Raw genomic sequence first — 16,024 nt, forward strand, 5'->3', positions numbered from 1 at the left:
CATGTGCAGAGAGAGAAATGTAGTAGCTGATTATTCAAAAAAGCTGGACTGGGTTTGGAAAAAAGCAGAAATTCTTTGGCATCATCCCTTGAGTCCTGTTCAAAATAACACAGGTACCATGGTTACAAGAAGAGTCACTTTGCTGCTCCTCCTGGGAATCTGGTGTTGAGCAGCCCCATCTGCTCTGGCACCTGAATTCCTGCATTTCCTGGCTCCCACCAGGCCCTGGGTCACTGCAGGGGCTGGAGCAGCTCCAGGGGGCTCTGGGCACTGCCAGATTCCTCCAGGTTGTGTCTCCCAGTTTGTGCTTTGAGTGTGCTCTCTTCATAACAAACTCTTCCCATTTTTTACACAAACATGGAAGATGAGCAGGGCCAAGGTATGAAACAGAAAATGATGAATATTCTGCACAGAGTTTACCCTGTGCTATCCTGGAGCCAGCTTTACTTCTCTAGAGGATGATCTGCAGTGTGAGTTGGAGGGAACAGATTGCAGCAGTTTTTCCTGTCCCTGGGAATCCCTGCATGGCTTTATCCTGTTCCACCACAGTGCTTCAGACACCTCTTACCTCACTGACCCCACTCACCTTCCTATGGAGAGGTGGTGGGGGGGCTGTGTTTAGGTAATTAATTTGGGTTTGTTCAAAAAACCACCACAGACACAAACACGCCATGGAACAGGGAAAAAATTCCATTGCCTGGCTCGAGGGTTGTGGAAAAGGAGCTTGAGGAATCTCTCTGTGCAACCCCAAACCTGACTGTTGTCTTTGAAGGGATCCTCCTTATCTAGGCCATTGTTCTAGTTTTCCTGTCTAATTTCTTAAATGGGTTTGTAAAGCCTCTTTTGATTTAACTCTTGTTTTTTCAGGTAGAAAACAGAACAAAATAGAGTGGGGAAATAGCTTCTAACCAGAACTAACCAGTCTTTTCACCTAAAGAGACAAAAACCCCTACCCAAACTTGCTAGAAAAGGAATAAGGAGGAGAACTTGGAACTCAGTATGGACTCATAGTGCAGTTAAAATTTATTTTTATGTTTGTACATAAGATATTTACCCTCTAGAAAAAGTAGCTAATGTCTGAGGGTGAATACCATATCCTTCAATTTAAGGGGTAATTCTTCCCAGGAAATACTTTTTCAGTGTTAGGTATTCCCTCCTTACCACTGTGGCAGAGATCTGCATTCTCTGTGACTCTTTGGGTGGTTACAGTTGTTTTTTTCTAAGCCAGTCCTAGTGCTTGTTTGTGTGTTCTCTGCCAAGAACACCAAATACCAAAGGTTCTACGAGTTACTATATTAGGCTGTCATGATAACTGTAAACTTTGTGTGTTTTTATTCCATGGAGAGTAGTAATTTGCTACAGTGCCACTTAAAGCAGGATCTGAAGGTGACCTGCAGTTGTTCCAGAACTGCCTCTAGTGGCAGAGGAGGGGCTGCCAACTTAAGTGTAGACAAGAGGTGCCTCTGTCACCTTTCTCACTTGAATAATATCAAAAAAGTTCATTATTCTCCCTGTTTTTTCTGAGGTTTGTGTGGATTAGGATTATTTTTCCTCATCAGCTGAAGCTCATCTTGCCACTGGAGCACAAATGTGCGTGGCAGCTCCTGGGCACTGACTTGGGACTTTGTGGACATGTAAAGTCCTCGATTCCTCCCAGGTGACCTCGTGAGTGGGCTCTTCCCAACTGGAATAAAGTGAATTCTCTCATGTGCTGTGATCATGCACCTTAATTTACAGCACAGAGTTTGTTGTTCTCTAGTAATCCTGGGAAGTTCCCCCAAGAAATAGAATGTCTGCTGTAAAAATAATAAGAAATACTAATTTGCTTTTTAGTTTATAAAAAGGAGAATCACAGTCTTTAACAGGAGGTTTCAGTCAAGCTCTCTGCCAAGGCCTCACGATATTCCTGGTTGTACAAGGTGTGCTGGAAAACACAGGTGGACATTTCCAAACCATTGGTGCATTTTCCGTGTGGAACTCTGTGAATCTCTTGGAGAGGTTTCCATCACCATGTCCCTGTTCTCACAATGCTGGATGCAGGCTGAACAGATTTGCACAAATTTAGGGCACAACATATTGTCTTCCTGAGCTGCAGGAATCCTGTGGCTCTTCCTGCCAAGTGTCAGCCACACAACACCTTTTCCTTCTTCACTTAATTTAATTCTTCCATCCCCTGGGTATTAGGAAAAGCTGTAGCTCGCAGACATTGCCAGTATTTGGAATGGCTGTAAATATTTCATATGATAAGTTTGAAAGCCACTGCTTTCTAGGCTTTCCTTTAGGAGTGTTTGGGTTGGATTTTTTAATTCTTGCAAGTGAAGAAAAGATAAAATGATTCTCCTCTCCCCAAGGATTCAAATAGCTGGTTGTATCTACAGGGTTGCCAAGTGCTCTGCATCATGCTTTATATCAGTTATTTTAAATACAGGAGGGCTGTACTATGTAGTTTATCTAAATTATTCCTTAGAGAAAATATGAAAGGAATTTTTTCTCATTTCATTTCTTTTATTTTTCCTCACAGAATTAGAATAAGAAGCAAATAGACCTTAGAAATCCTAATCTGCTGGTAGAAATTTATGTGAAACTCTAGCACAAACCTATTGCATTCAGAACATTGGTTATACTGTGTCTTGTTAAGTATATTTTTTGTTGTGAAGATCAGTATTTGTTCCACATTAATACAAACTCACAGACAAAACAAACACATAGTTTGAAATAAGAACTGGCTATGTCATTCCTGTGCTTTGTGAACATGGTTGTGCCAAAAGCTTCTTCACTGAATTTGGTGTTTTATTTGGAAAAGCATTAAATGCAGGTGTGTTTCTTACTGCTCTAGGTTGGAGGAACAAAGGCTGGAGTCGTGCGCTTTCTGGGAGAAACGGACTTTGCAAAAGGAGAATGGTGTGGAGTGGAGCTGGATGAGCCCCTGGGAAAGAATGATGGAGCTGTGGCTGGCACGAGGTCAGTCCATCCCCAGACTTACTTTATGAGATTTTTCTCTGTATTCTCTTTTGGGTTTTTATGTATTCCAGTAAATTTTCAGTCAGGGGAGGGAGGGAGGGAGGCTCCAAAGCTGCCTTGCCTGCTGCTGGTGGGGAGGGTTGGTGGGCAATGGTTTGAATTCTCTGATGCCAACACTTCTCACATTCGTGGGATGAGCTGATCTCTCCTCCCATGTGAGTTTTATTCATAGACTGGTAATGGAAAACACAATTCCCTTCTTTTAAATGCCTGTTTGATTTCTCAGCTTGGAAGGAATGCTCAGTTAAGAAAATCTCTGGATATCCAATGGTTGTACTTAAGGGAAATCTGCCAGCATCCCAGGAGCTGGAAGTTCCTGTTCCAACAGTTGCCTCCTGGTAGAGATGGGAGCAGTGTAGCTGCTCCCTTCAATAAGTCACAATCAGAAGGCATTAATTCACATCACAGTTTAACCTCCTTTCTCATTTGCTATAAGGAACAGTCTTCTACCTCATTAAAAAAACAAGGATTGTCCCACCTGAATATAGGTTATCACAGCTTAAAATTATAAGTGGCTTTTGTCTGTATTTAACCAAAAATATATGTTCTCTATCATCAAATATACATAAATGGTATATATGTAATAAAACATTAAACTACTTGATTTAATTAAAAGCTGATTTCTGTTTTTAACTCTGAGCCGTCACATCTGTTGGCAGCTCAGAGGAATGTGATGAAGGGGAAAGCTGTGGACATAAAACTGAATCTGAATGGAATTTTTTAGGCACTAGAGCTGTAGCGTTTACTCTGAATTTCTGAAGTCTGACGTGATCGTGCTGCTTCAGAGTCTCAAAGCCCCTTTCCCAAATGGGTGTTAAATAGAACTGCAGTCCAATGCCTTTAACACTTTTATACTCCTGATCTAGGACTCTCCACGAACCCAGCCCGTGCAGGTGAAAAGAACTTAATTCCCTCTCTCCTCTGCTTGCTTTGCCCTCGGAAGGTATTTCCAGTGCCAGCCCAAGTACGGCCTGTTCGCCCCGGTGCACAAGGTGACCAAGATCGGCTTCCCCTCCACCACGCCGGCCAAGGCCAAGCCCGCCGTGCGCAAGGTGCTGCCCACGCCCACGGCCCTGAAGCGCAGCCCCAGCGCCTCCTCGCTGAGCTCGCTCAGCTCCGTGGCCTCCTCCGTAAGCAGCAAGCCCAGCCGCACAGGACTCGTAAGCTGCTTTTTCCTTCGCATGCTCCCTCCTCCCGGCCCCGGGCCCGCCCAGCTCGGCTCGGGGAAGGCCAGAGCAGGTCGTGGGCAGAGCACTCTGCACGGTTCACGGTGCTCCTCCTCGTTCACAGCATGCCTGAAGGAAGGAAATCTTAGCTAGCCCTGGAGAGCAGCTGAACAGTTGAATATTTAATTCAAGCTAACAGAGTGATTGCAATAAGAAAGGGGCTTAGGATGCCAACTAATTTCTCTGGCTGCAATCTGCATTTATTTCATTTTCTGAGGACCTGGTGTGCGCTGAAGCTTCCAGATGTCACACTTGTTTTATTTAAGCAGGAAGCTTCACGTTGGCTAAAATGTTCAAAATTTCCTTTTGCTGTTCAAGAGATGAGTCAGCTGAGAAATGCAGCAGGAGCAATTTCCAAGTCTCTGCTGACAAGAAGCCTCTTTCTTTTCTTTTAGATTTGGTTTTAATCCTATGAATTCATAAAGGCTAAGTGTTGCCAAGTGCAGTGGCTCAGGTGAAATCTAACACGGTACTAATTCCACCTAATACACTTACTATGGATTCTTTTGAAGTTGCTATGTTACATAAATGTCCTAATCTTGGGTTGCAGCAGTAAAATGGAAATCTGGCAATGCTGAATTTTGAAAAGTCTCTTTTATGGCAATTGAAAACATAGAAATAATTGGATTTTTCCGTAGCCACCCTAGCTTTTTCCTTTTTTTTTTTTTTTAAACCACAGTCCATAGATAGATCTAATTAGGAAGGAGTGACTGCCAGTGATGTGGAGCAGGTTCCCTGTCCCACTGTCCCACTGACCAGCAGGTGCCCAGAGAGGTGACTTACCCTGGTCCTGCAGGACTGAAGCAGATTAACAGAGGTCAGCAGTCGGTCGGGGCACCAGGGTTAATACCTGGCCACAAAAAGGATTTTTATTTGGCACAAACAGTGGGACTTCATTACTTAATCCAGTCTGGAAGTTGCACTTGCAGCTGCAGAGTGCCCTCTAGTTTGGGATCACAGCACTAACACGTGGAACCAAATGCTTCATTCCTTGTGCTGTGGTCCCCCAAGTTACACCCTGTGAGTGACTAAAATCTATTTGCTTATTTTGTTGTGTCCCAGGGATTTTGCATGATTTAGGTCATAAAATACAAAGCTGCTGTAATCCATTAGATCTGGAATTAAAATTCCAGCTTTCTTCCAACTCTTTTTCTTAGGCAGTGTGAACATTTGGTGGCCATCCAAGTTAAAGGGATTGTCCAAATAATTCTGAGGCTTTTTCTTTAAAAGTTAAGCTGCTGGGGAAGCGAGATTTCCTGTAATCAGTTTTGACCCAGCAGACTTTTCCTGCTTCAGTTTCTAGGAAAATTAAAACTTTTCTGGAGATTTCTGGACTCTTACATTGACTGCTCAGTTGTTCAGGGCTGTTTCTACTTTCTTTTTTCTGTGTAATAAAAGCAGCTGTCAGAGTAAGTGATCCAATGATTTAAGGGGCTGTCTTATGCAATTGGTGTTTATTTCCAAGTCTGAAGGAAGCTGATGTTTCTCTGAAGAGTTTTGGATTTGTTTTGCAGTTGGGAGTGAAGGGTGATTCAAAGACCTAAAACTGTTAGAAAGCAATACACTCTGGAATGGGATTTCTTCTGGAAACTGGGAGGGTCTGAAACAACCAAGGAAGCGTCAGAGCGAAGGTGGTTTATTCTGTCTGGGGACTGGAAGGGCACCAGCAGAGGATTGCAGAGTGTGCAGGGTGGGATCCAGGCTGGCAGGAGCTGGGGCAGGGATTGTGCAGCGGGGAAGGGGAGGTGTCTGTGCTGGCAGGACAATGATCCCTGCTGTGCTCTCAGCTGGGGCTGTTGGCCAGTGCCAGCTTTCCCGGCTGGCTGTGGCAGCTTTTCAATGTTTTGATCTCTGGAAGGATCATGCTCCTGGTTTTGGGTGATTAGGCAGAGCTAAAGGATCCAACAGCAAGTCTTTGTGATTTGGGTTTTTTTAAAAATTAACTGAGCTGTCATTCTCATTTAATACTAAGGCAAATTTCTCAGCTGTTAAAGACAGGTTTTATGAACAGCACTGAGGGATTTTTTGTTCAGTTTTTTGCTTTTTTCACAACTATTGCTCACTTTACTTTGTAATTTCAGGTTATTTACTTTCCCTTCTAACTCAGGAACTCACGAGGGTGTAGCTGGTAGGGCCATAATGAATTTTCCCTGGTATTGATTCCATTCAGTGGGGCAAGGTCAAGGAAAACCTGGTTTCATTTTAGCTACAATTCTGCTGGTTAATTTTAATCTGCATTCTTGAAACTTAATATTCCAGTTCCTTTTTCCAGAAGTAATTTAATTCCAAGTGATAGAAACATATATTTTATTTTATATACCAGTTGTTCTTTCTCACAAGGTTTTAGCTGTAAGGCTGGCTTTAGGTCAAGGTAAATGCTCTTCATCCTGGCTGCTTTTGCCATGGTAGAGATGCCAGATGCTGGTGGGAGTTCCCAAAGCCTTTCATGGAGCATTTGGAAGTGTTGGACTGCTGCTGGTGACCCAAGATAATGACCTGTTAAATAGAGACGTGATGGTTTTGGCTTGCTAGGAAGCTGCCTTTCTTTTTTAATGCAAAAAGATGCTTAGAAGCATCCTGAGCCAGCCTTTGTGTGAGTCTACACCTTCAACTGTGGCCTTTTATTTTTACTTCATCCCTCCTGCCTCTTCCTCTGGCTGCTCCTCCTTACAGGACTCTGACCACAGGTGTTGGCCACCGTTAAATTCTGGAAAATGAAGTCATTTAGGTGTAAAAGGAGAAGGTGCAGTAGGTCACAGAAAGCATTTGCTTTACTAACCCTGTGTTTGTGGATTTGGAGGTACCCACTACAGCCGTGTTTCCTTTCTCTTGGTGCAGAATGATTTTTAACACATTTATTTTGTGAAGTTGACAGAAACCTCTTCCCGGTATGCAAGAAAAATTTCGGGCACCACGGCCCTCCAGGAGGCCCTGAAGGAGAAGCAGCAGCACATTGAGCAGCTCCTGGCAGAAAGGGACCTGGAGAGGGCAGAAGTTGCAAAAGCAACGAGCCACGTCGGGGAGATCGAGCAGGAATTGGCTCTGGTTCGCGATGGGCACGACCGGGTGAGGGAGTTTTTGTTCTTCTGAAACGGAGTTAACACAATGGACTTAACCTCCAAAATGGGCTTTTCTTACTGAAAAGGGCTGGGAGTAAGAGGTGGTGTGCTAAAAGTGAAATAATCCATACATGTAAGGTCTCCCTTGTGGGATCTTGGGCTTGATGAGATACCAGATCTACTGAATTCAACTCATTTTGTTGAACTTCACTGCAGTCTTTGCTCATGTCCATATTTGATAACATTCCTGTTACTTGGCCCATCACTTCACCAAATCCTGGTTACTGAGGTACAGGTACATAACTTGGAAAAAATTCCTGCATTTCCCAGCTTAGTAAATGTTGGTTTTGTTTCTCTTCCTGATTAGCACGTGCTGGAGATGGAGGCAAAAATGGACCAGCTCCGAGCTATGGTGGAGGCAGCTGACAGGGAGAAAGTGGAGCTCCTCAATCAGCTTGAGGAAGAGAAAAGGTAACCCCAAACTGTCCTCATTAGTGCAATTAATGTTCTTCTTGTGCTCCTCTTGTGCATCTTGCTGTTCATCCTGATCCAGACATGTTTCTCAGTGCTGGAGTTTTGATGCAATTGTGACATCTTGAAGGCCTGTGGATGTTGGGATGTGTCCTGAATTTCTGGCTGTTTCCTACATGAGTGGTAGAATATATAGAATGTGAGATCAAACTGCTGATTTAGGTCACCTCATATCACCAGAAGGGTGACAAAAGGAGAGAATCAATGAGGATTTAAAGGGTTTTAATACAAAATACCCTCTTAAGAGCTGCAGGAGTAGTGAGGCCTTGCTTTGGCACTGGTAGTGTTTTAAGGACAGAAATTTTCCCTCCCTCTCATGCTTCCTGTGAGATAATTCTCCTTAATGTTCCTGGCAGTTTGCTGGTACAATGGGAATGTTGTCACTGTCATTCTGATTTCCACTGAAAAGTGAGCTTGAAAGCATTTGCTTCCAAAATGACCTGAATTTTAATGAGTTGTCCCCACAGGAAAGTTGAAGACCTTCAGTTCCGTGTGGAAGAAGAATCCATTACCAAAGGAGACCTAGAGGTAAAATATCTCCAGCTTTGTAAAAGGGATATCCAGGAGGGCACAGAGAGGCAGGAATCATTAAAAGCTGCAATCCTGGTCCAGCCAGATGAAAATGATACCCATTTCTGCAGCCTTTAGTAAGCCAATTGTCCCAAAATTGCAGGATTGCACCCCAAATTCAGTTACCCACTTTAGCAAGGGCTGTGCTATGGAAAGGCTGTAGTTATTTAGAGAAATTAAATTAATTCATAGGAAATTCTATTTTTTGCTGTTAAAAGTAACTATTAAGAAAAAAATTATTTTGAAGTTACAAAATTGTAAGTTAATATTTATGCCTTTGAAAATGAATATTGAAGACTTGTCCTGTTTGATCAATTCCTTGAGTAATTCCTGTGTGCCCTTAGGGAAGGTTGATTAATGGAGAGTGTTTTATCCTGAGAGTTTGCACATAAAACCTAAACAGCAATTAATGTGTGCAACTTTTATCTGTTGTTTATAGAATTGTAATGTTGGGCTGCAGCACAGCGTGTTACTGCACAATCAGAATAGAAAGTATTTAGGGAAGGATTGCTCTTAGGTATTTGAGCACTGCCAATTTTTTATCCCAAAATTCTAATTGATAAGCAAGATAATTTTAGTTGCTCTACTCTGTTGTCTAATCAGAAGGATATTAGAACTTCCTGCACAGCATAAAGTACAAACTTAGTTAACTGTGTTACTATAAAGCATTTGTGATTGAAGTGCTAGCCTTATGAAAAATACTCATTTCACATAACATTTCTTTTATTTTAGTCTTCCATTCATTTTAAGGTACCTATCTAGACTCTTCATAGAATGCTCCTTTTATTGTTTAGTCCATGGAAATATTTTCATTTTTTATTTTCTCTTAAATCAATCGATAGTCATGGCAAACCATCCTAAAGACTCTGGTTTGTCAAGCTGCTTAACTTGGGGGTTTAAACTGAAATCAAGCTGATGGAATGTCTCCTGTTGTTTGTGTTGGAATGGTAGTGCTGAGTCTGCAGGTGAAACATTTTTGTTTGTTTGTTTTTTTAATTTTACTGATAGCGAAAGAGGCAGATTTCGGAAGACCCAGAAAATGTAAGAGGGCACTTCAATGTGCAGAGACATCCCATGTTAACAGATTGTGTGCAGAAAATGCTTATACTGATTCACTAACTGCATAATCTGTTATTGAGACATTGACTCTGGTATTTGTGTGCATGTTGCTTTCAGAGCAATTACAACATTTCTTGGAAAGAATGTGTGTAATGACTAAACGTGGTAATGCCCATTAACTGCAGGCAGGGCCAGTGTGGCATTAGAATTCTTGAGGGTCAAAACCTTTGCAACTCACTGAAGAGTCCAGGAGCTTGCAGAACATGACTGACCAGCATCCTGAAGTGGCCTTAATTTAAATGTAGGATTTTAGCTGTTTTCTTCACAAAATCCTGTCTGCTCTGCTCTCCTATGAGATCCTGCTGCTATTCAACAGATGACAATTTTTCTGAGGGGGAAAAAATCTGTCTGCTCTTCATGTCCCCATATTTGTTTCCTTTTTTTCTGTATGAAATGCTGCAGGGAGAGATGATTAAAACCCTCTGAACAATGACTTTACAAAGCTGTCTGATTTTACTGTAGCTCCTCTTCAAATTATGCAGGAAAAATGTGTTACTTGATGACAGAAATGGCCATGCAAGATGTTTAAGGAGCCCTCTTGCTTCCCTAACTCAGACTAGTGGAATTTTAAAGGTAAATTTATCCCAGGCTGGCTCCTCTGCTGCATCCCCAGCCAAGACAGGAAGTTCTCAAGACTTGAACTGGATCTTGCTGTGAATCCTTAGGGGTTCCCTTTGCAGAGATCCCTCAGGGATCTGGGTCTCCTCCAGTCTCCCACTCAGGCTGATGCTTTGTTAGAAATAAATCTGCATGTGCCCTTAGTTTCTCTTGTTTTGTGTACTCCTTCTTTGATCCCATCTTTTCTCCTGACTTCCCTGTTCTGATGTTTCCATTAAAAATGGACCTCTTCACTCTGCAGAGGAGTTTCCAGGCTGGCACTCCCTGATCCTGGTGGTGTCCTGTGATTGTGTCCCAGCACGAGGGGACTGGAGGGCATCTTGCCCCATCCTAGAGCTGATTGTCAGCATTTGTGGCCTCAGCACAATTTCCCAGTTTGATGGAGAATGTCCCAGGGAGGTTTATTCTGGACTGAAGGAATAGCCAGAGCACACAGGTGCTGGAAAAGGCTGATGTCTGGCCTCCAAGTTTGGGTGGAATTCTTGGAGGTTCAAGGCAGAATAAGAATCCCATTTCCACATCGCTTCCCTGATTGTGAAGCTCTGGAGAAGATGATTCCTTTGGCTTTGTTGTCTGTTTTTTTCTTTCCTGCTTTTCTTTTCCATCCAAGTTAAGGTTTACAATCAAATTATTTTCTTCTTTTTGGGGCTTTTGGGGCACTCTCTCTTCTCAGTTCACTGTGTTCTGGATTTCCTCAAAGAGAACTATAATCAGTAAGAATTTCTCTCCACGTCATCAGGAGAGAAATTTGAGCAGTTCAAAATTTTGCAGTGATTTTTACCTCAGCAATCTGGAATCTGTCCCTTGGAAATCAGATTTGATTAAAGGATAATCTCTCATGCTCTAAATGGGGAAAAAGGTGTCAAACAAAGATCTCTGGAGTATTCTTTTTAAATATTGTATTTCCATTTTGGCAGGATTTTAACTTCCTTGCCTTTGTAGTATATAAGAGATGGGATTTTTAAAACCCCAGTAATCAGTGATGGTCTGTCTGATCTTTGGAGCAGTAAAGTACTGTCTATAAAATTAATGATCAAAGATTTTGGGTTTTATGTAGCATGAAAAAGCATAGGGTTGCATATTCCAAAGGCACACAGGGGGAATTTTATAACCATGAGATTTAGGATTTCTTGGGTTTTAGTAGATCCCCTTGGTGAATTAGAATTGAATTGGGATTGAATTTCCAGCTTTTAAAGCAGATTGTTTTTCAGACTTCCTTACAATTTAGTCGTGGATCAAAACTAATACTGACCCGTGTCAGAGAGAAAACTGAATTGTAGCCACTTATTAAATATTACTTCCTTTAGAATACTTAAATCCATTTTCAAAGGCTATGGGCAGGAAAAACAATAATCTGTGTTCTTTGAGCATTTTTGCCTGTTTCACCCTGAAGATCTTCCACTGAAGAGTAACAGACCTGCTACAGAATGAAAACATCAGCAGATCTAAGGAGGATCTACCTTTCAAGTGTTTGTGGACCAAGGAACTCCATAGAAACACGGCCAACTGTTTTCAGCTGTTTCAAAAATCAACCCCCTTGGATGTCTGGATGCTTTTGGGAAGGAGGAACTTGCTGCTGCCAGAAGGAATTCTGTGTTTGGAGAAGCAGATAAGAAGCTCATCCCCATCTTTATATTTCTCTTTCATTTTTTTCTCTTCCCTACTTCAGAGGTGCAGGTCAGGTTTGAATTACCTGCTGGACTTTCCCTGCATCTCCCAAACTTCAGGCTCTCTTGCAGGCCTCAGGGACTATCTGAATATCAAGCTAGAACATCAAATATTCTGTGTTCTTGCTAAAAATTCTCTTTGTAAGCAAAAAGCCGGAGGTTCCTGTTCACTTGGTTTCATCTGTGTCCTGCTTCTCTTTAGGAACCTGTTAGAATTCCAAAGATCTTACTTTTTTCTTATTTCCACATATTCTTCAATGTATTTAGACATCCATAACTGCAGAGCAACCAGGCTGATTCACTTTTTTTTATCTGGTTTTGAGGAATCTTGTTGCTTGCTTCCTTCCTGAAAGAGGAGAAGAGCTGGGAAAAGAGGAGGGTTTTGGTGTTACAGACAACCATTCTCTTTCTAGTTCTGTTCAGATAATTCGAACCATAGTGACAGAGGAGCCTTCATGTTCCCAGATCTTGGCCAGAAGCATTTTTATGGCTGAGACTTAGAGACAGCTACTATCAAAAAAAGAATGTTAAAGTTTTGATTTGTCCCAAGAGCTTCAGTGGAGAATTTTTGTCCCCTTGTTAATAAGTAATTTTTTATAAAATCAGCCAAAGACATTGAAGGAAAAAGGTAGTGGGATGACAAGGAAAGGGACTTACTATCCTGTTAGAACAGGAAGAGGTATATATGCACATATATATTTTTTTTGACATAACTATTCTAATTTGTGCTGAAAACTTCATGTACTGATAAATAACTTCTACTCAGCTGCATGAAACTTTTTTTGTTCCCATTTCTCCGTTTGCTGTTTATTTATTTATTTATTTATTTTACACATTTGATTTCATTTTACACACCCATCCATTTACACCTTCAGCCCGTCCTCCTCATCCATAGCATTTTCCTGTCCATTTTCCCCCCCTTGCATCCTCTCTGCTCACCTGTTAGAAGGCTCTGGCAGCACGGCCTGCATGTGGCTCCTCCTCTTGTGCTGGCATGTGATGGTGGCACCGTTGTGTTCTCTTCCTCTCCCTCTCCACTAACAGACGCAGACCAAACTGGAGCATGCCCGCATTAAGGAGCTTGAACAGAGCCTGCTCTTTGAAAAGACCAAAGCTGACAAACTCCAGAGGGAGTTAGAAGACACTAGGGTAATGGTTTTCCCTGTTTGAATAACGAGCCTGATCTGTGTTGTGGAAGATTTCTGATGGCACAATGCCGGGGGTGACACGTGCTGGAACAGGTCCTTGCTCCTGCCGTAGCCAGAGCTGGAACACTGTAAAAAATTAGGATTAATGTTGAGCTTCCGTGGGGTGTGTGTTTGTGCCTGGACATGTGACTCGTTGAAGAACTCAGGTAAGATGTCTTCACACTGCCAAAGTAATCCTTGGATCCAAAAGTAGCAAGATGGGATCATGAGTTGACAGAAAGGAACATTCAGTAGCTCATTTTAAAAATTAGCAGAGTTCATTAAACCCAAAAACCCTAAGATTGAACATGCCAGTCCTTTTAACACGAACTGAGTATTTGGGGCTTGGTTTCTGAGCTCTTCAGTAGCTGCTGCACTACTTGCTTTGCTAAATCATGGTTTGCAGTGGCTTTTTAGCTCTTTTTTCCCACCACTGATATAATCTTTTAATGGCTATCCCAGTAATTAGTAATACTGCTGCCTGTCAGAATATTACTGACATACTTGGTACCAAGTCAGAAGTTCAGCAGGTGTCAATCCTTAAACAGATGCACACACACACACATATATTCATGCTCACACATGGGGATTTTCTTGAAGGTCAGGTGGGATGAATTAAAAAACCCAGGATGAATATAAAACCAACAATTTAATGTGTAATAAGTACTTTTAAAGGGCAGCTGTGGGTAAGTAATATCTTTTCCAGGAGGTCAAAGCAGTAACTTCCTAATTAGACTGAATTCTGGGAGCTTTGCTGTAGCAAAAAGTGCTCCAACAGTCAGTGAAAAGCTCAGATAGTGTCGGGACACTTTTTCAGAGGGAATGGAGCAGGTATAGAAGGGATTTCAGAGGATTTATCAATTCAAAATGTGTTTATTATTTTCTGACAGTCTTATAGGTGGTGTGAGATGAATTTGGAAGAAATTATTTCAACAAAGACCTCGAGGTTCTCCATGCTTTTCCAGTCTGCCTTAAATGGTTCTGAGGAACATTTTGTTAATCATTAATAATACCCATCAGGGTGGTTTGTAAATTTTTTAGTAATTTCTAGATATTACCAGAAGAACAAATTGTAGTAAATTCTGTGTTTATAGACAATAAAAGATGTTTGTCATATGAACTGTGGACATTTTCCCCCTTTTAAAGCAATTTGCAACGCTCGGTGGAAGCTTTTCAGCAAGGCCTGAGTGTCTTTGTATGAAATGTATCTTTTATAATTCTTCTTTTCTTCAAATGCTGTTGATCATAGGTGGCCACAGTGTCAGAAAAGTCCCGGATCATGGAGCTGGAGAGGGACCTGGCACTGAGGGTGAAGGAAGTGGCTGAGCTCCGAGGGAGGCTGGATTCCAGCAAACACATCGACGACGTGGACACTTCTCTCTCCTTGCTACAAGAAATCAGTTCTTTGCAAGAAAAAATGGCAGCAGCTGGCAAAGAACATCAGAACGAGGTGAACTCGCTGAAAGAGAAGTTTGGCCTTAGTGAGGAAGCCTTGCAGAAAGAGATCAAGTCCCTTTCAGCTTCAAATGAGAGAATGGCCAAGGAAAATGAATCCTTGAAAACCAAGCTTGACCACGCCAACAAGGAGAATTCCGACGTGATTGAGCTGTGGAAGTCCAAGCTGGAATCTGCCATCGCCTCCCATCAGCAAGCAATGGAAGAGCTGAAAGTTTCATTCAGCAAAGGGGTTGGGGCTCAGACAGCAGAATTCGCTGAGTTAAAGACTCAGATTGAGAAGATGAAATTAGACTATGAGAATGAAATGGCAAATCTAAAACTGAAGCAGGAAAATGAGAGATCTCATCACTTGAAAGAGATCGAGTCGCTGAAAGCAAAGCTGGTGGCAGTCACGGAGGAGAAAGAGCAAAACCTGGAAAGCCTGAAGACCAAACTGGAAAGTGTGGAAGATCAGCATCTAGTAGAAATGGAAGACACTTTAAACAAATTGCAGGAAGCTGAGATAAAGGTAAAGGAGCTAGAGGTACTGCAAGCCAAGTACAATGAACAAACCAAAGTTATTGATAGTCTTACACCACAGATCAAAGCTGCTGAAGAAAAGCTTTTGGACCTTGCTGCACTTGAGAAAGCCAATTCTGAAGGTAAATTGGAAATCGAGAAACTTAGCAAGCAGCTTGAGGCAGCTGAGAAACAAATTCAGACTTTAGAGACTGAAAAGGGTGATGGAATTAGCCAGGTTTGTATCAACATCCATCCTTTTAGTTTTATTTTGCTTTTATTTTCCATTTGTACCCTTTTAATCTGCTATGGGAAATACATCACAGAAAAAATGAGTTTTACTGAACGTGTATCTTGGGACCATCTGAGGAGGTTTAGAGGAGCATTAACTGGGTCGTGTCTCAACAGGTTTCTGCTGCTCCACCTGCACCAATCAGCAAAAAGAACAAATTCCTTCTGCACTTCCTTGCTGCAGATTTGGGCATGTCTGTGCTGAAATCTTCCTGTTACAGAGAAGTTACTTTGTTGGTTTGTTTGGGAGAAGGGTCCACACACCCTAAGGCTTTGACCTTTGGGGATGGACAAGGGGACTTGGGACTCAGTGGGGAAATATTTCCTTTATTACCTTTCCCCTCCTCTGACGAGGTGATGGAAGAGGCTTTTAAAGCAAAAGAAAGCACAGGAAATCCTGGTGGAACTTTTCTTGAGGCCAAGGCTCTGCAGGGATGTTCTTGGCAGTTTTCACAGCGCTTTGGAGCCACAGACTGCAACTCAGTGCAGGACTTTCCTTGGATGAAACCTTTGTAAAGCTGATGGTAGTGAAGAGTAGTGGGGAAATAACTGGAAAAAGCTTTCCTAAACTCTTCACAGGTGATTCCAAGATACCAAATTTTTACCTTTGGCTCTCTTTTTGTGGCCACGCTGGGTTTCTGCACTACCCTGGGTGTGGTCCAGAGATTCCCTCTTTGTGTGTGTGTATTGGTCTGATCACCAACTGAAGCATAAACCAATCAGTTCAAATAATGAAAACAATAAAGAACCAAAAATACTGATTGAACTAATGGTGAAAC

The 16,024-nt window shown here is 42.1% G+C and overlaps 1 protein-coding gene across 15 annotated transcripts in view; it reads left to right on the forward strand.

Moving 5' to 3' along the window:
* Nucleotides 1–16,024, forward strand: part of CLIP1 (CAP-Gly domain containing linker protein 1) — a 63,303-nt gene that overhangs the window by 22,565 nt on the left and 24,714 nt on the right. For 6 of the 15 annotated variants that reach the window (XM_038152239.1, XM_038152243.1, XM_038152249.1 and 3 more), the window contains 8 exons: nucleotides 2,837–2,961; nucleotides 3,965–4,181; nucleotides 7,116–7,313; nucleotides 7,674–7,777; nucleotides 8,305–8,365; nucleotides 9,416–9,448; nucleotides 12,856–12,960; nucleotides 14,248–15,192. In XM_038152239.1, the coding sequence (XP_038008167.1) occupies nucleotides 2,837–2,961; nucleotides 3,965–4,181; nucleotides 7,116–7,313; nucleotides 7,674–7,777; nucleotides 8,305–8,365; nucleotides 9,416–9,448; nucleotides 12,856–12,960; nucleotides 14,248–15,192 (1,788 nt within the window). The remainder of the gene's footprint in view (nucleotides 1–2,836; nucleotides 2,962–3,964; nucleotides 4,182–7,115; nucleotides 7,314–7,673; nucleotides 7,778–8,304; nucleotides 8,366–9,415; nucleotides 9,449–12,855; nucleotides 12,961–14,247; nucleotides 15,193–16,024) is intronic. The other 9 variants (XM_038152247.1, XM_038152255.1, XM_038152254.1 and 6 more) reach the window with 5 other exon arrangements.

The sequence above is a fragment of the Motacilla alba genome, chromosome 15, assembly GCF_015832195.1.
Source record: "Motacilla alba alba isolate MOTALB_02 chromosome 15, Motacilla_alba_V1.0_pri, whole genome shotgun sequence".
Lineage (NCBI taxonomy): Eukaryota > Metazoa > Chordata > Aves > Passeriformes > Motacillidae > Motacilla > Motacilla alba.